Raw genomic sequence first — 19918 nt, forward strand, 5'->3', positions numbered from 1 at the left:
CAGGAATGCTAAGGTGGGTTGTTCACTTTAGGTTTTTTTCCCCAAATATTATGGTGCTTGTCAAAAGGTGGACTTGTAAGGGAAGGTAGACTGAACTTTTGACACAAATTGTAGTGATATTCAACAGAAGTTGTCCCCTCTCAGCTTTCCTCCCATAGGAGAATAAAATGTAGAGAGTGCCAAAACTTTTTTTTAATTGTAAAAATATACCAATTTTATACTTTAGAAACAACATTTTTCAGGTTTTCATTCAAAACAACACTTCTCCTTTATAAGTATCTCTTTTTTTTCCCTTTTTTCTGCTTTTAAAGAAAACACATTTACAAAGGATTAAATAACCCAACAAACAAAAAATTTCTTCCCAGGTTAACTCAAACCATCTATCTATATCCTTCTTGCCTCTCCCCGCAACCCGTGGCTTATTTTGGTTCAACGTGAATTTTGTTGCTGATTTTTTTCGCCAAAATGAAAAAAATCCCCCTTTTCATCCAGCTCCACTAACAGAAAGGCCTTGTGCAGAGAAATATGTATGAAGAGACGGGCTATGTAATTCTCACTACGACTACAGCCAGGCTGATAGAAGCAGAGCTCGTGGACCCCTCGGGCTGCCCGGGATGAGGTCTATCTCTGCTGCCGCCACTGTCGAGCCCTTTGCCGGAGCCGCCGCATGGACAAGCTGATGGGCTGCTTCCCAAATTTCTTCATGATCTCCTTGATTCTCGCCAGGTTGGTTTTGGAGATGGTGAAGTCGCATTGGGTCGCTCCCATGTCGTAACCGACTTCACAGGTCTTGGTGGCGGTGGTGTAGCCCTCCGCCTTCACGCCCACCACGTATTCCCCTGGGTTGAGAAGACGCCAGTAATCCCCATCAGCTCCTAGGGGCAAAAGAGACGGTTTTCAGGACAGTGGCCCTTTCTTCTTGTTTTTTTAATACAGAAAAGCCTGCACACAGGTAAAATGACCCTGGAAGCAACAACCCTGCATCTTCACACCAGGAAGGTGCCAACGGGGTTAACCCCCATCACACATACCCTCCTCATCCTGACAACCCTACAGGAAAAGACACCTCAACCGTGTTTTCTAAATGATGAAAAAAAGGCTTCACTCTGGGCTAAGATTTTTGTCAGTTGAAGTCAGGAAGATCCTGAGGCAAAGGGTCGCCTTGTAATGGTTGGTGATTCCTGAAGGGTATAAAAGATCATCCCCAAATTAATTTCTTTTTGGCAATCAAGAGCCCCAGGGAGGGATGCACATCGCACTTGTAGTCCTGGCCAGATCTCCTGGACACAAGTGTTTTGTTGCGATTTAGTATGCGAAGCATGTGAAAGCATAATGTCAACTCACTTAGAGATCTAAGTAAATATCCCCTTCCAGAAAACCCTACATTGAGCTTTATTACACTCATTTTCCTACAAACATTAATTTATCGTGGTACTTAATGACTTGGTAACCTGTAAATGCACGAACAGAGCTCCCATAACCAATTAAAATGCTCATGCACAAAGCAAGATGTATTTTAACACCTCGTTGAATAAGGACTTTCTGCTTGTTTCTTTTTTCCCGTAAGTGATCTCACACTACCCATACATACATAAGGATTGTTTTATAATTTTTTTTTAATGTTACTTTAACTAGCAAGTATGCTTAGCTGTGGACTGGAAAAGGTGAAACACTAATATCTAAAATTACTTTTGCACTGTATCCTGGGAAAACCCACTGTGGAGTGAAAGTGCAAATTCTCTATATAAATAGAAATGCAACATCTCTTGTATGAAGATGGGTTGGGTTTTTTTAGCACTGATGGGAACCGACAGCTTTAGCATCTAGCCTTGGGTAGCTTGCAATGCAGCGTGTTGCAAAAACCAAACAAGATTTGCATAAAAATATTCTATTTGGGAAAAGATCAGACTAGCTAGCTTCTGTTTAAAGAAATATGATTTTCATTTAGTGCTTGGTAAAATAGTGAATATGTTTGCAAAAGGCAAGTGTTAGCAAAACAGCGATATCAGCTATTGATATCAGCTATACCCTAATATCACAGTCTCTGAATGCAAGTGTGAAATTGCACGCGAGGAACACACTTGATCATGTCCATTTTTGCACATCAGCATGCTTGGGTTTTTCTTTCAGACAGTTAGCGCCCACTTGGGGTGATGATCCATCTCCAGATTTTCTGTTTCTCAGGACTCAGGCGTTTTTAGGAAGGGCTCTCTGAGCAGCTCTTAGTTCAGTTCTCCCTTACTATTGGATCCATTGACACCTTAACCAAAAGGCCAAACATAAAGCTGCCCAGGTTTCTTTAATTTATCCCTAAGGGCTCATTTTTTTAGCTGTAAATGCTCTAGCAAAAGGCTATGGATCACCCCATGTGTGGCTATGAACACATCTCGACTCAGAAGCTGGTTTTAGCCCCTGGACTTCAAAACTGACCCACATTTTCCTGCCACATTTGACAGGAACTTCATCACAACCCCACACAGGGCCAGAAAAAAAACCTACACACTCACACGTCAACAGGAAATTATTACAAAGCTGGATATCAAACTGTTAGGAGGATGGGCTTTACCTCCTTTCCATTTACAAGCAAGTAGACATCAGTATCAGCTGTCATGGCCCAGAATTTAATACTAAAAGGGGTTTTTCTGAAAATCAGATTAAATGCAGTAGTTAAAAAATTTCATAACAGATGGCAAGAGGAACACAATTAAAAATACAGATAAATTTAGTAAGTAATAGGATAGACTCCAGTGGGAGCAGGTTGGAGCAGACTACATCTACCTCCACTTATTGGGTCTGTCAAATAACTGCCATGTCTGCTCAGATAAAATAAGAATACATAAAAATGCAAAGATAGTATTATTATAAATTAAATGTGTTGGATGACTCCATAAACACTTCAGCTAAGAGGAACACACTTTGAGTCTGATAAGACAGACCTCTGTTACAATTAAACGTCATACTTACACTTAAATGTACCAAATTTTGCTAATTCAAATACATTATAAAAATATACCCTAATGCTCTGTTACCTACAAAAGACTGTTCAGAAAAGCTAGCCATGGTGCTGCATGCCCAATGCACCTAATATCCAAAACTTTTCTCTGCTGAGCAGGCAGCCAGGAATGAGAAAAAGGCTGGAGAGTTCGAATACCAGAATTCTGCTTAGCTGAGATCAATGTTACTGAGTAATATTAAATGCTACTTCAAGATCTTTGAGTTTGGTTACATTATTTATACTGAAATCATATGAAACTTACCAAAATATTAATAAAATTTTCTCTGGACGTTGTGTGAAATTAAATTAGTTATGCTTTATTGCAAAAATCACAGGGAAATGTGCATCTTTCTTGGGAATCTGGTACAAGCTGTCATGCAAAAGTGTTTCACTAGAAGGGAGCAATATATTTCTTCTTCAAGATTTGCTTTGAGATTTCCAAAATTAGAAGAAGCAACCCACAAAACTGCCATTGCACCATGGGGAAAAATGGTGTCCAGGGGCATTTGTTCATCCAATTGATGAACACTTTTCCAAAGGTTATCTCCTAAAGCGAGGTCCACATCTAACAGTAACAACAAGTAATTGCTCAGACTTAATCAATAGCTACATCTACATCAAGAGAAAATGGAATAATTTTCCACAAAGCTCTTTCTCTCAGAATCAATGACTTCTATTAGCCTATTAATATTGTTTTCTCAGTGTCAGCAACCCTCTCTTCCCATAAGATATATTGTATCTCCAAAGAAAATAAAAAAGAAGTGCTTTCCATGCACTTTTTTTTTTTGTCCACAAGAAATTTTTTCCAACAAGCAAATGTTATTAGAAGGGCTTTACGGACAACTTTTGTCTGGCTCTACAGGGTAGGTGATCATACTAATATATCAAAGAAATAGCAGATACCTTACAGCTTAGCTCACTTTAAACAAAACTTGTATGACTAGAGACAGTGGCCGTAATTCTTCTCCTGCTTGGCCTATTTTTGTATTAAGGCAACTCAGAGATTTAAATGGATAGGTTTTTCATTTAAAAAGTTATAAATGAATGGTGACTGCTGACAATTTGCCTTCTTTCTCTGGACTTTTACGGGTCGTTTTAGCTATTTGGCTCCAACATAAATTCTCGAGTTTCACAGGTTAATGAGACATACATTGTTATCTGTAGAATATAAAACAAGATAGAACTTTTACCTTCCCATCTACAAAGTGATTCCCAAATGGTGTCAGCTTAAATGTCTCATTAAAAAAATAATTTAAAAGGATGAAATATGTACTTTTATTTTTACTAACAACTCTAGATATAGAGATAGATTGAGCCATAGAAGCTCAGCTCTAAGTCTAGATGTGAATAGCTGCAAGATTCCCTGAACAAGGTGGATTTTGGGATCCTCCACCATTATTACCATGCCACAGGTAATCCTTTCAGTATGCATGTCTGCTGTCTTTAAACTTCATGTATCCATCCAGCGTACTGAGAACTGGAGATTAACGACCTCAGCTCAACCAGAGCAATACATTAACTCTGCTAACAGATTAATACAACCTACAGTTTATGGCAGCCTTTCAAAACAGCCAAGACTTTTCCAAGGAAAAACGACCGATTACTAATTCCCACTATCATTTCCCAGTGGTCCCATTTTGAAATATTTAAGGCAGAATCATTATTGCTTAATTAAATATCTGTCATTCAATGTTTTCTTTTTACAACAGGTACACAGTAGCACTGAAATAAAATTAATCATGAACTAAGTTAGATATTTTAAAATTTGTTATTGGCTCAGATAATCTGCTGTGGCAAACATTAAAGATTTGGAAGTCTCTTATCTCTGATATTCCATAACCTGAAATCAGTTTAAGTGTCAAAGAGTGCCACACTGTACCTCAGTGGCAAAGCACATGATGGTGGCAGCTAATGAAAGACCCAGAAAGCCAGTCAGGATGTAAAAAATACATAAAATTAGTGTTCCTGTTTTTAATATTGAACCAAATTGAGCGTATGGAAGAATATGATTTTTCTGATAATTTACCATGATGCCACCTTTCCGTAAACGTCCAACAGAAACCTTGTCAAACTCTTGTAACCAGCTCTTTGAGTGCAATCACACAAAGACTCCTGCTGACGTCTTGTTTTACTATTTCTTTACACATGCTCCTCTCCTTGCTATATCCTCCCTGTTTTTTCTCCATTTAAGATGACTGGGTGTCTTAAATCACTGTATAGCCCCTAGACAAAAAAAAAAAAATGGCCATTGGGACTCTATCCTGCCCACTACCTGCCAACAACAAGTTTTGGGTATTACTAATAGTCTTGTAATTGTGTCTATTTTAAAAGGTTCTTTATTTAGTGCCATAACTGCTTTCCAGGACATTAAATAAGCTTAGAGCTCACTCTGAATACACATATCCGTGTCTGGGTATAGATCAAGACTGTGCTAAGAAGGCAGAAAGCCATTTGTGTGTGGTTTTTTTTTTTAAACTATACACATTGAAAAGTAATTCCGTGCTAAGGAGGTAGAAAGCCATTTGTGTGTGGTTTTTTTTTTTTAAACTATACACATTGAAAAGTAATTCTCTGGGCTGAAATTCACCAGTGCAAAGGAGTGTCTCTGCTGAGCCCCATTAAATGATCTTTTATAAAGCCATGATGTTCTGCAGGAGACTCTTTGGGTTGTGAAACTCCCCCTTCCCCAAAACAGCTGTTCCTCCTCTGGACACAGCTCTAAATCCCATCTCCAACACGTTCCCAGTCCTACAACTGCTAACAGCCAGAGAAACACTCTTTGCCCAACCAGGCGTTACCTACACCCTCGTTTTTCAGTGCTATAATTATTCTGGGTTAGATCTGTGATACCTCTACATGAGAAAAGGAGCAATAAGAGTCCTTTAGACACAACCCTACTCACGCTAGTGATTTTGCCAGGATAAAGGCTGTTTGCTCAATATTTTGTAAGAGGTGGGAAGAAAAGGAGCAGGGGCAAAGAGGAAAGCCACAGTTCTGTTCTTGTCTATGCTGCTGAGCCCTGGGAAGAAGTGACTCCCTCCTCATGCACCACTCCTGCAGCACTCTCCTTGGATTATATACTATTTGCTGGCTTTTCTCAGAAAAGACTTCAACGTTGCAATGAGTTTCTGTATTTTGGTTTGGTTTTTTCTTGTTTTAACAATAAATCTGTCCAATTGCACTGAAGCTGGGTTTTGCCTTTTTTTTTGTTTAGGTTTTTTTTTGTTTGGGTTTTTTGTTTTTGTTCCTTTTTTTTAATTTATTTTTTTTTTTATTTTTTTTTACCTGTGCGAATATCATGGTTAACACCTTCTACTGAAATAACAGCATTTGGGATTCCCTTTCCATGCACATCTTTCACTATGCCTTTGATGCCTCGATGGACCTATTGAGAGAATAAACAAACAAATAAATATTGCACAGCAATGAACAGTACTAGCATTAGGAAGACACAACAAATCATTAAATCCGTATGTGAATTAAGTGCATTCTATTCATACTTTATGATTCACACGATTTGGAAATATCATTATTAACCCAGTATCAGCCTTCCAGGCATTATCTACTTCTGAACCAGCTTACAAATTCGGTTACCATGCCAGAGGCATGATTCAAGAGACGGATAAAACAAGCAGATAAAGCAGCAGATGCAAGGGTTTGGGTTTTTTTTGTTGTTGTTTTGTTTTTTTCTGGCAGTCACTTCTAGCAAGCTCTTTGCAAATTTTAACAAGCTTCATTATTTTGTCCTCCTAAGTTAAACCAGCCTGGCTGATGTGATATGCCAGCACCGCTTGTAGGTGATATTTCTATCACAAGTAGCAATAATCACGTAATTAGTCATGCAAGAAAAAATATCAGAAACCCTAAACCTCTTTCAATCTGAAAGGAGTCATCAAGTTATTCAGAAGTTATTCTTCTGTTGGATACCTGTTCCATAAAAACAATGAGGGACTCGCGGTTGTTTTCCCACTCTTCGGGCAGCTCGCTCTCGTGGGGATACTTGTCGCAGCCGACGTAGATGGATAGCTCAAAGCAGTTTGTGTGCAGGTAACTGAAGTCATTTATACCTGTCAATAGGAGGTAAAAAAGAGACAATTTTATGTCTTCTTTTAATCTGTTGATCAGATCTGATTATTTTATGCAAAGCAATATAACTTATTTAGACACCAATTGGGTATTCTTCATCTGCAGACCTGGCATGGATGTGTGGCCATGAACTGAATTTATCCAACCCTAAATGTCGGGATGCAGAGTAATGTGCACACAGGGATTGTTACGGAAAAAATTATGAGAACAGGTGATGAAATAGTTTCTCAGTCTAAATGTTTTCTCATGCAAGTCATCTAAATGATAGGAAAGCCAGAAAAATCAAGGTAGCAAAAATTATTTTAAGTTACATATGATGCTTGTTAGCTTCTAAGGAATTATAGGATCTACTCTGTTTTCTCCCTATTATGGCTTTGCAGAGGACTGAAAACTGCACCGTGGCTCTGCAACAGGGATTTTCATTAGAAATATCCTAATCAAAACCCAGGAACTAAGGAAGACTCTATGTAAATACAGATCTCAAACATTTCAATTTTCTAGGTTTCCCTCCCGATTCTTACAATTATTTTCCTTTGGAAAATTCTATTTATTAGTTCTGCACAGTCACATACATAATGTGAAACACGACATGGACACTAGAGGAAGAAATGATGGGAGCTTCGTTTCTTATTATCCACCTACATTTCAAATAACTAAAATATTTTTAAATGTTTATTAATGATCATTAGTTGCTCTATTTTAAAATGGCACGAAATGCATTCACCAAGTACTTCTGATTGAAAAGAGTTAAAAAAAAGAAAAACCTAGTCCTGTCCAATCACCACAGAGCAGTAGTCAAGTATTTAATGAGCCCTCGGTGCCTTCTGGATGCAGAGCAGGAGGATTATATAGTACAGATGTTAAGCTTTTCACTTCTGTTGATGGGGAAAACCTAAATGTGAGACCGTGGCATATGCTACTCTGCATAAACATGTTTCCCTTCTGTTTGAGAAACAGCCACAATTATTTTCCCCTCACAGACTGTATCGCATCGCGATTAATCTATCGTGAAATATTTTGCAATACACAGTCATTGCTCAGTTTTAATATATGTATTTAAGAAAATGGTTTTACATTGCCAAGAGCAACTCTCTGTGTAGCTCTGTGAACGTGCAAATCCAGCCTTGAAAACACCGTAAATAAAATAAAATTAATCTTTTTTTTTTTTTTTTTTTGCCTTTGTGCAGTTCACCCAGTGCAGAAACTTTACATGGAAAATTGGTGAGGAACTTGCATGAATTGCAGCCCAGAATATGGGCAGGAAATAGTACGGCTGAGTTTCAAAGGCATACAGAGGGGTTTGATATCTGTGGAAGATATCTGTGGTGCACAGACTTCTTTATACACTCTCTGGTGCTGAAAAGGAGTCAGAAAAATCCCTTATAAATTTTCCCATGGCAGTGAAAGGTTTCTGTGCGTGGTTTCTGGAAGCAGATGAAGAGCAAGAGGATGGGTAACTTTGAGTTGTGCTAGAGCAAGGAGATGTCACCCACACCAAAGGACAATTGGGACAGCTCTCTGCAAGGAATTTATTGGTGTCTCACCTTCAGGCCAGATATTAATCAAGCGGGGGCTTAGGGGAAGTGTTACATGTTGATCTTTAGATAAATTGAAAATAATAAATTGAAAAAGTGAAGTGAACTATACAACCACATCTGTATAGTCATGGAATTACAGAGTGAATAAACATTGGGGAAATCTGTCTCCAAATCTAGAATGGTATTTGGACAACCCTCTACAATGCAAGGCACCACTGGTTAATTATCAGCTGCAATACATATATATGTATGTGTATATATATATATCTGCAATACAAATCACTTTCTCCCATTTTTCTACATCGAGGAGAGAGCTAAAACCGTCCTGCAGGTTGGAGGCTGAGCTCGAATGGAAACCACATCTTAGTCTGGAGTCCAAGGTGCAAAGAATTGGAAGTAAAAGCAATATTCCAACCTTTTTCTCAAAGACAGTCTTGGAAGCCTTATGATAATGGAAGAGAGCAGGATGTAAAGTATGATGAGAAATATCACAAAGCAATAAAACAAATCAGATGAACCAAATCCAATATGCAATTGTTACTAAGAAATCGAGATACTATTCAGCATCTGTACTGTACATCATTACTTAATGTAACTTAGCGTGACAGCTGTTAGTGACATGGCCAATGTCATCTTTTCTGGATCGATTCATAATTGTGTTTCTTATAGCACTTAGGAAAATTAAACTCATAAATTAGGTAATTAAGCGGTCAAGTTAGTATTCAGAGAGTTTTTTTTAGAATTTGCAGAAATGAATAGAAATGTATTGTCAGGCATTGGCCTTGTGGTCTAAGCAGTTCAATCTTTTCCCCAGAGTTCACCCAGCACTTTTCAACCTCCTGAAAAAATATTTGAAAAGTTAATTCTTGGCTCTAGCTTTCAAAGACTGGCCAACGTTAACTTGACTTGGGCCAGTGTGAACGCCATAAAAGTTGTGGCCAAAACTTAGAAATGTTTATGCAGTGAAACTACCTGCAAGTTACAAACAAGAGCCAGCTCCAATAAAACGTGCTCTGCACAGACACTCACTTGCATCTGTTTGCCATTAATTGTTCCTACTGTCATTCATGTGATGGCAGATACAGAGCTCATTTCTTAATTTCATAGAATACATTGTCTAACTGATGTACTTATAAAAAACCAAAGATTTTGAGCAGAACCGTGATGAGTCAGCAGAGTGCCTGCTCTGAGCCTGCTCAAAGTATACACCCATAGAGATAACCGCAAGTATCGCCTCCGAAAATGTGCTTCTAATTGGGCTTTCCTGGAAATCCACGCTTTGTCTGCACTACAGGACACGGCTTCCCCTTCGAGCTCCTTGACAGGGTGACAGGCTTGGGCACATGATGAAAGATGCGATGTGTAATTTATTCTGGCAGCAGAACTGCCTATGGGGTCCCTGCAAAGTTTAAGTGTAAGCACATCCAGGTCTTTTAAAAATAGGACGGTAGCAGGCAAGCAGCAGCTTTTTGTGGTGTGTTTATACAACTCAAGGTGAATGTGAGTGAGGGTTGATTTGCGATTGACTTTAGTGAGCAGGAGGCTGAAATAATGACTTTCTCATCTGAGGGCCACTGGAGTCTCTCCCAGGCTTCCAGACCAGTGCACGAGTCGCTGCTTCGGCTCCGATGCTGGTTATCTTTGATGTTTAGCAGCACTTTGCTGTCGGCAGCCTGTGAGATAGCAAAGGCTGACAGGTTTCCCCCTGCTACTGGGTTTAGACTGGGTTGGTTTTCTCCTGAAAAACTCCCTTGGATGTACAGAATCCATAAAACTAATGTATGGCATGTGTACTTTTGGAAACCTCAATAATAAATGAAATGACCACAGTCACCTTCAGTCCTCTGACACCCGATGAAATGCAACGAACAGACTTTCAAATGGGGAAAGACTCCTTTTAGTGTGTCCTGGTTTCAGCTGGGACGGAGTTAACTTTCTTCATGGTAGCTAGTAAGAGGCTGTGTTTGGGTTTGTGCTGAGGAGAAGCTGATCACACCCTGATGGGCAGAGCTGCTGCCAGGACAGTCAAGGACTTTCCTGCAGGGGCAGGAGGAGCTGGGAGGGAGCACAGCCCCAGTTACTAGCTTAGGATTTGACCTTAGGTTTAAGTTTGAGACCCAAATTGGCCAATGGCCAATGGTCTATTCCATAACATGCATGTCATGCCCAGTATATAGATGAGGCTCTGTCCAGAAGTGTTTCTTCCTTTGGGTCATCTCTCTCTCTCACTGAGTTACCTCGGTCTCTCAGACCCTCAGGCTCTCATCTCTTCCAGGATTGTGGTTTTGGGACTCTCCCTGCTCCAGAATCATTAGTTGTGAACAGGCTGAGCCTTGGTCATCAGGTGGTGAGCACTGTCACTGTGTATCACTCAGTTGTATATTTGGATATATTATCATCATTATTATTATTATTTTCAATTTTATTGTAGTTTAGTTATTAAATTGTTCTTGTCTCAACCCATGAGTCTCTTTTCCCTTCACCCCTTTAATTCTCTGTCCCACAGCTGGATGGGGAGGGTGAGCAAGCGGCTGTTATGGTGTTTTGCTGCTAGCCAGGGTCAAAACCATAACAACATGTTTCACCACCAGCGCCTCTGTGATGTACACCAGTCAGAGATGGCATTAGCATGTTTAATATGACAATGCGAATTGCAGTTTCTAGAGACACTTACTTCCAGCCACGGTATGCCAGGAGGCTCCGTTAACAGTGCCATCCTCCTTTTGGAAATCCTCCGTGTGACATGCTCTCCTTCTTGCATCTGTCATCAGGCGGTGAGTGGAGGCATAGGAATATGCGAGCCAGCGAAAGACGTGGTCGTCTGGGGTGGGTGTGTAATCCTGGGTTTTCCACAACGATCGCACCATGTCGTAGGGGTACGCCACCACCAGCTCTCCTCCTTGCAAGTTGCCACCCAGCACAAAAGGGATTTTTTCCATCCATGCTATTATTGCCCGTGTCTCCACTGCCACCTGGGAGAAAAAGAAACAGCAGCTTTGATTCAACCTGTGAAGTTCAATAATCTTCTTTCAAAGGCAGAACAGATGCAGGAGTGCCACTGTGAGTTTTCTTACCATGAAGTGAGAAGCCAGCACAAGTGATGTGGCCAAGGAAATGGCCTTTGAATTACAATGTTTGCCAGCCATGCTTTGGAGGTCACTAACAACTCATAAAAACTAACAAAAACTGAATGTTTGTGATTTATGCAGCGGGAACATCTATGCAGAGTGAGGCCACGAGCAGATAAGTCAAATTTTTGGCACTATGATACAATAAACGAGTTTTGCATAAGACGCTGCATTGGTTTTGCAATTGGTCTCAGTGTTTGCTATGTTATTTCAAATAAAAAATAAGGTTTTGTGTTCCCCTCTCTATGGTCTTACTCACGGTGGCATTTTCGGACAGGTACCAGTCGGGGATCGGGATGTGATGGTTTGGAACTTTTCTTTTACTCTTTTTCTGATCTTCAGACTCCCAGAGCAAAGAGTTTAAATCAGGGAAATTGTTGTTGATGTCAATGCCGTCCTGAGTCCATCGTCCTAAAGACCAGCCCCCTAATTCTGAACCCTGAGGTTTTTAAAAAAAAAAAAAAAAAAAAAAAAATTATTTAATTAACCAAAATGAATAATTGCCTTTTAAAGTTTTGTATGAAACCTTGAATGAGATAAAGCAAAACCAATGAAAAATTACTTGGGGTTAACCAAAACATTCTGGTTTGTTTTCAAGGTTTCTATTTAAGATGGGTTTTCCCCTGGGTTGCAATAGGGATGGCTTATACTCCCTTCCACAGCTGATCGCAACTTTTGTATTCCAGTCTTCTACAGACTGCCCTCGAAGATCTTTCCAGTGTGTTTCACCAGCCCCTGCAATTTTTCCTTCTGGTCTCTGTCTTCTTCCAGACTGAATTATTATGACGCCCAACACATTGTGCTCCCCTTAAAGACACATTATTAAATTTCAGCTGCAGGGGAATGCAGATTTTCATGTGCTTAGCTTGGTTTCCCGTGAGAAACAGACTGCATGAATTTTCCGTTTTCCATAATGGTGTTCCCATTGATCTCTACACCTCAGGATGGTTTGTTCTGGCAGTCTTTGCAACCCTCCTTTCCATACACATCTTCCTGCTGGCCAATGTCATACAGAATACTGTTTCTTTCAGCTTTTTTTCTGCAGGAGATGTTTCAGTGGCTTATGCTTGCTTCAATGCATTTATTTTTTAATGTATTTTGATTGCTTGTAAAATATGATCTTTGAAAAAAAAATGACAACAGGACCACAACTCATTCATCTAATACAGTTAAAATAATTCCTTGATATGTTTGTAATCATATTACCGCTTTATATGCTTTGTCATATCCATCTGGGTTGACCGAGGGCAGGAGGTGGATTCTGGTATCCTCGATGAGATGTACGATGCGCGGGTTCCCAGCCAGGTATTCCTGACACATGAACTGCATTAACAAAAGGATTAGCTCACGTCCAAGTACTTCGTTCCCATGAGCTCCTGCAATGTACCGAAATTCTGGTTCACCTGTTGAAAACACATGGGGCAGAACTGCAGTCAGAGCAGCAAGCCAAACATCTGCCAAATTTCATTGATGTCAATCAGCAACATTCTGCTTAACGAGAGCTGGAGAAATGCCTTAACTGAACAAATGATAGGTCAAAATGTAACTGTACAGAAATAATTAATTACTTTCTGTTGGTGAAAGAAGAAAAGAAAGAAGAACAGGCTGGACCCACCCTCCCAGTTTGGCCCATGATACACTCCTTGCATGTTTTCTGCAGGACATTCAAACACAGGTAAGTGGCCAAGGCAAATTAGATGAATTATTCTGGTGTTAACCTCTGAGATTCAGAGACTGCAGTCTAACATCAGCCCCAAGCCTACTGAAAGATTAACATCTATTGTGCTCCATCTCCCATGGCAAAACCAAGACATGTCTTAGGAGCATGTCACAGTCCCTCTTTGGGGGGGATGGACACACATCAGAGTACTTATGGACACGGCAAAGCACAAGACTCCTTTATTCCAGCAACTGTCCTGGGCACTATCATAGTGAGATCTTTATCTTGCTCCACAGAAGGACCAACACCTGATTGAGTTTCTATTCTGAAGAGTTACATCACCGTAGGAAACTACCCCAAGACTCACCAGTGAAAGATGATTTGGGAGACTTGTCCTTGCTTGCAATGCATTCACCCCATGTATTAAAAAAGGACAGATTTCTATCCAAAGCTACATAAATCCTCACAACTAAAATCCATTCCCCAGCACTAAAATTAACTTTTATTTGTTATTGTAAAGAATAAAACTCATTATCATTAAAGAATTTGATCCTACATTCAAAATGCCTTCTATTTGTGTTCACCCTCCTCCTCCCAATTTAGAAATATAACGCTGAAGTTCCTCCCACATACATTTGAAATCTTTGCTGCCATGGATATAATTCCAACAGCAATAATTGCTGCAGATACTGAGAATGAGGATTTTTTTTTTTTTTAAAAAAAGCCAAATCCCAACACCCTTCAACAGATTTAGTTAGACTAAATCCTAACCAACTTCGTGTTCTCCTGGGTTGTCAGAAATCTCAACAGCATACAGCTTTAGTCCTTGGTTGCTTTTTCCAATATTGTAAATTCTTGTGATGTTCGGGCACATTTTATTCACAGTTTTCATCAACTGCCAACAAAAAAAATGACATATAGTTAGACAATGCAGCATTAAAATAGATCCACTATTAATTATTTCATCCCAAATTGGTTGCAGCAAAAACTTCATTTTCTATTCTGATTATTTTGTAATTTTAAAAGCTTTATGTTTAGTTCACTAATTATGGCTCTGCTATCACACAGCCTCTTTATTCAGCTGGAACAAGCTGAATACTCTCTGCTGAAACACCACAGAGCAGGTGAGGTTCAAGATCTTTCTTACATGAGGTGTAAGGCCACGCAGGATGGGACTTTGAGCAGCCTGGGCTAGTGGGAGGTGTCCCTGCCCATGGCAGAGGGGTGGAACTCGATGGGCTTTAGGGTCCCTTCCAACCCAAACCATTCTGTGACTCCATGATTCTATGATTTTCCCTTTGAATTCTGATTACACCTGCCTCTGATGAGGTAAAAACCAAGCCCACCCTTCTTGTATTACGGTGTGAAATCTCACATGGAAAAATCATTATTTATCACAGTGTTGATGTGGCCAAAACAGTGAAATAGATATAATCTGGATGACTCCACAAACACAGCAGGATATACTCCTTCGGTAAATACCAGATTCCTCAGAACTCGCTTATCAAGTTTCAGCAAAAAATAGAATCAATAATGGAAATGCCCAACAGCCTGTCTGAAGACATTTCTCCCATCAAAATCTATTCGATTCACTGTTTCAGCAGATGTTGCATGGCATAGTCAAAACGTGATCAAATAGCCTTAGTGCTTATTAAGTGCATAGGGAAGGTCATGGTTAAGGGTATAGTTCAGTTTAAACCAATGGAATTACACAGATGTCATCCAGACAAGGGTATCTGGAGTCTAAATTCTCCCACAAACAAACACTTCACTGCGGCATTTCAGGTGAATATTAAAATTTACAAATAAGACTGAAAATTTATGTGTTAATAACAAGAAGTTATTGCAAATAGTTTTAGATAATAAGAATTTATCTATCTTGATTTTATTCCACTGGAAGGCATTAAAGAAATAAATAAGGACTTTACTGTAAATTGGAACCCTGGGGACTATTAATTGGACAACCTTTTTGTAAACAAGGGTGCATGCATTATTGAAGAAATATTGTAGCCTAACAAAACTCTTTGCTCACAGAGTGTTAATTTAGAAACAATATTGGATGATGACAAGGCTGATGATTTTAAAAAACGCAATAATTAGATGTGTCTGATTCCCATGCCACCATTTAGCAAATCTAAGTGGAAACACAATTCACATTGGGAAGAACATCATTAAAATTCCTCTCATAAAAGACTTTGCTTCTATTTATAATCATGTTGCAAAGAGACCAAAAAGATGTTATTTTTGTATGTTTGTTCATCTCACACATTGGTTTTATACTTATGAGAAATAATTTCTTTCGCAAATCTAAACTCAGAACTTGTCTGGAAAATTCAGTCGGTGATGCTCTTTCAGTGTATCCTTTAGTTTCATATCTACTTTTCTCACCACTGTCATCATCATCAGTCTGTATTATTAGTACCCAGCTATTTCCATGGAACTCTTTTTAATATTCTGGGCGTACACAAGCAGGTATGTCATCATTTGTTGTTCCACCTGAAGCACATGCATGAAGCCAGAGGACATTGGTTTATATTTTCAAGTGTTTGGTTCCGACAAATTGATTCCCAGCTTTTTGAGACAGACTGCCTCAAATCTTCGTGGCCAAGAGCTATCACATCTGAACCCACTCATGATGAACCAGAACCACTATCAACAGATATGGAGCTATGGGCCTTTTGCTAGAGACTCACAGATAAAAACTTATCCAAGGTTGTGGGGATTATAAATTTATGTTCCACTGACAATAGGATGAAATGGATTATTATTGGATCAGATACTGTGTTTTTCTCCAAGATAAATATTATTTTTTTTCACTCTGCCAATGAGTACAGATATTGCATTAAAAGAAGGTTATTTCAGCAGACTAAAACCCATTTTCTGTAATCATAGAATCACAGAACGGTTTGGATTGGAAAGGACCTTAAAGATCATCGAGTTCCACTCCCCTGCCACAGGCAGGGACACCTCCCACTAGCCCAGGTTGCTCAAAGCCTCATCCAGCCTGGCCTTGAAATGGATAAATGGATAGATCACGTTACTGTCTCAGGTCTGTGTTTGCTAATTCCTTTCCTAAGGAAAAGTCCCTCCTGGCTGATGTATCACCGCATCCATGCAGCTCCCCAAGATGTGAAATCTGCAGAGCAGAAGGTTTCCTAACATGCCAGGCACTGCAGTGGGCTCAGGATACCCAGAGTCCATTGCTAAAGAGAAACATGCCTAGAACCAGATTCAATGTATATTACAACGGGTGGAAGTATTTGTATTTGCCTTAGTAAACTCCCCATCATCTCTTTAATTGCAAGTATATGATTACTTTCCAAGTCAAACAAAGAACCCTTCCTGAACTATGGTCTCTGTAGTAGACTTCACTGTGACTCTTTTGATACCAGTATGGATACAGTAATAGAGTCAAATGTTTATATGTAAATACAATACTGAAAATGAACACATTTCATATTTGCTTTTGTCATACCCATTTCCGACAGACAGCACAACAGGTCACCTGAAATGTCACAGTGTTTTCTTTGTGCCTTGTACAAACTGTCAGAGACAATTGATGATAACAGTCGGTCAGGGCTTTATTACCAACCAGCAGGACTGTAAAACACTTCCCCAATTATGTTCACTAACAGTTCTTATTTGACAGTTCCTATTTGTTTGTCACTACCAATTATTTATCCTATTACTGCCCTGGAAAAATGCTACATGTAGTCTTTGAAGAAGCCCTGCAAAACTGGTCTCTGAAGGTCTGATTCCTCCATTTTGCAGAAAAGGTGCATTAAACATAGGTCTAAGTGCCATCCACACTTTAGAGGAGGCAAGAGGACTCTTAGTCAATGCCTTTCAGGTTAGTGCTATTCTCTACCCTCTGTGGAGATCTCTGTATTTCTTGTCCTACTGTGGGCCAAACCAGAAACTGTCCCCTTCTTAAGCCTGGCAATGATCAGACAGAGATTGTCAATCTGGTGCTGAACGCAGCCTAGGGTGTTTGCTCAGTATCGCTCTGGTCTTCTACATTTGGTTGTTTCACCCTGAAATAAACCTGTTCAATTGGTAATGTATACAGCGCTCAGAAATTCTGAATTTCTGAGAATTTTCAGAAATTTAGAAAATTCAGAAATTCCGAGAAATTCAGAAGAATTATCTGCACTATCATTGCATCACTTCATAAACGCAGCTGACCATGAAAAGCAACACAAGCCCTCAGGGATGCTGGGAGACTGGCTTGCCCCGAGATATGAGTCAAAGCCAGTTAAATGGATTTCAAAATTAACACTCCTATTTCCTAAGAAAGATATAGTCCAGGTTAATTATTTCAAATACAAGGGTGTACTCAAATGTCCATCTCAAACTATTTCTGGGGATATCTAGCAACCATTTTAACAGCATCCTACACAGCATGAATACATCATGTAAGTATTTGGGTCTGCAAGACCATCTTGACTTCTGCATATGAGATACAGCAAGTGTTCCCATTGACTGAAAGAAGAATCTTGAATGCTCTTTTAAGAGAAAAAATTGGTACTATAAATTTCATCTTCCTAAACAGAGAGTTCTATTAAAATAATCTGACACTGAGAAAATCCCTCCTTCTCACAAATACTTGACATATTGCAATGTAATGTAATGCTTCCAAAACACAGCCCTGGGAACACTCTCTCCTCCTCCTTCTTCAGTGTTTATCACAAATAAGCTCAAAGAACAGAATTTTTCTAAGATGGCTGGTAGCGAAGTAGCTAACAAATCTCACAATAATGTACAGTATTAAAAAAATAATAAGTTGACTCTGGAAATTGAGTTATTATTCCATTTTACACTCAGGAAAGAAATAATGAAGTTCTAAGACTGGTTATGGGGATATAAAGCTTATGGCTACCCAACCCACAATCTTCTGCCTACTATCAGCAGAACACAATTAGAAGCCAATAAGCTCTAACTAATTATTTTGACACACAGAAAACCAGAACTTGGGAGAGCACAGTCCAAGACGGTTCACAACTGACCAGCTCCCAGCCACAGTCCCAAATTTTCTTCTTCCATGAAAAAAATGGAAAAACATTTTATTTTAAAGCTGCATTTTTTTCCCCAAGATATGTCTAACCTGACTGACTCGTCTTTCTGCAATCAGAATCTAAAATACACTTCACTTTATTCTTCTTGACAGTAATTATGCCAATGGAATTTCTACTTGTCTAATCTTTGTGCTAAGAAATATAGGCCAGAAAATCTCTACCGAAATAAACGTGTGACTCAGTACACAATTGCTCAATAAAAATGAATGGTGATTCATGCAGTATAAATACACTGAAAATCCAGCACACAGTAAACGATTCACACACTTCAAGTCCAAACAGTTTATCTTTATATTTGAAGAGAAAACGTCCAGAAATATTTCTTTAGCACAACCCAGACCTAAGTCTGTGGTGATATGAAGCAAGATTAAAATCAACAACAACAAAAACAGCAACGAGGTTGGCTATTTGAAGTTAAAGGAATAAGATTAACAAGTTAGATCTAAAACTATACTAACAGGATTTTTTTTTTCTTCCTTTCTCCTGGCCAACAAAATAATTGCAGTGGTTTCTCTTGAGTTACTGCTGATTTTTGCAGCTATGAATACAGAATTGGACTCTGTATAATATATATGTATATATATTCTGATCATCTAAAACACTGAAATATAAGAGAATTCAGATGGTTAAGTCAGGGTCAACCACTGTAACGTTCACCACTCAAATACACATGGAAGAAAAATTATGGTATGTTAGGTGTAAATACTCCCTCTGTCATGTAGTGTCACCTGTTCAAGGTTAGGTGATGTACAAATTAAGATTTGGGGATTTAAATAGATGTCCGCTTTGAATAATTGATTAAAATAGGGGAAAAAAGGATATTTTTAATAGATTTCATATATCGTTTAATAATGGATTTTAACAGGTAGAATTCAGATTGCCCAAGAGCTCAAAAAGCCTTCACCCATCCGCCTTCCATCCAGGAGGTCACACACCAGCTTCTTTGCCTACCTGCCTCATTTCCTTGTAGTTGTGATGCTTAAAGTCAAGGTTATCTGTGGTCGTCATTTCATTTCTTCTGTGGTAATAATTATTTGGGTCTGAGGAAAGAAATAAAAGAATTTTCCTGTGTTTATGAATTTCAAAGATAAAGATGTTTAGCCATAATACATGCAAGGAACATGGAAATCTGCATTCTACTGTCCTGTATGTATTTAAAACAGGTTTTCAAAAACAAAACTCAAAGAAACAACAAATTTGAAATATTTCTAATTATTGCACAAATCAGCTCATATAGATGCAAGGAGGCAGCAAGCATCAGCTTAATAGTCAGCTACCCTCCATGAACAACTAAATTTCAACAGAAAAGCAGAAGGGCATCTGTAGGCTACAGAGGAGGGCAAAAGGCACTGGAAAATTACAAGTCAGATGCAAGATAAAATAGTGGGGGGAAAAAATCACATCAGAGGAAAAAGCCCCAGTAAATGTTTTGTGTC

The 19918-nt window shown here is 39.0% G+C and overlaps 1 protein-coding gene across 1 annotated transcript; it reads right to left on the bottom strand.

Annotated features, from left to right (window-relative positions):
* Positions 1-621: 621 nt before the first annotated feature.
* On the bottom strand, positions 622-19522 carry CPXM2 (carboxypeptidase X (M14 family), member 2; the record flags this gene model as incomplete). Its single annotated transcript, XM_010074073.1, has 8 exons — positions 622-875; positions 6281-6380; positions 6923-7062; positions 11294-11591; positions 12007-12186; positions 12954-13150; positions 14179-14302; positions 19434-19522. Coding segments are annotated over 8 exons (1382 nt in total), but the record flags the coding sequence as incomplete, so codon positions are not given.
* Positions 19523-19918: the final 396 nt, after the last annotated feature.

This window comes from Pterocles gutturalis, unplaced genomic scaffold (genome assembly GCF_000699245.1).
Source record: "Pterocles gutturalis isolate BGI_N339 unplaced genomic scaffold, ASM69924v1 scaffold3812, whole genome shotgun sequence".
NCBI classification, from domain to species: domain Eukaryota; kingdom Metazoa; phylum Chordata; class Aves; order Pterocliformes; family Pteroclidae; genus Pterocles; species Pterocles gutturalis.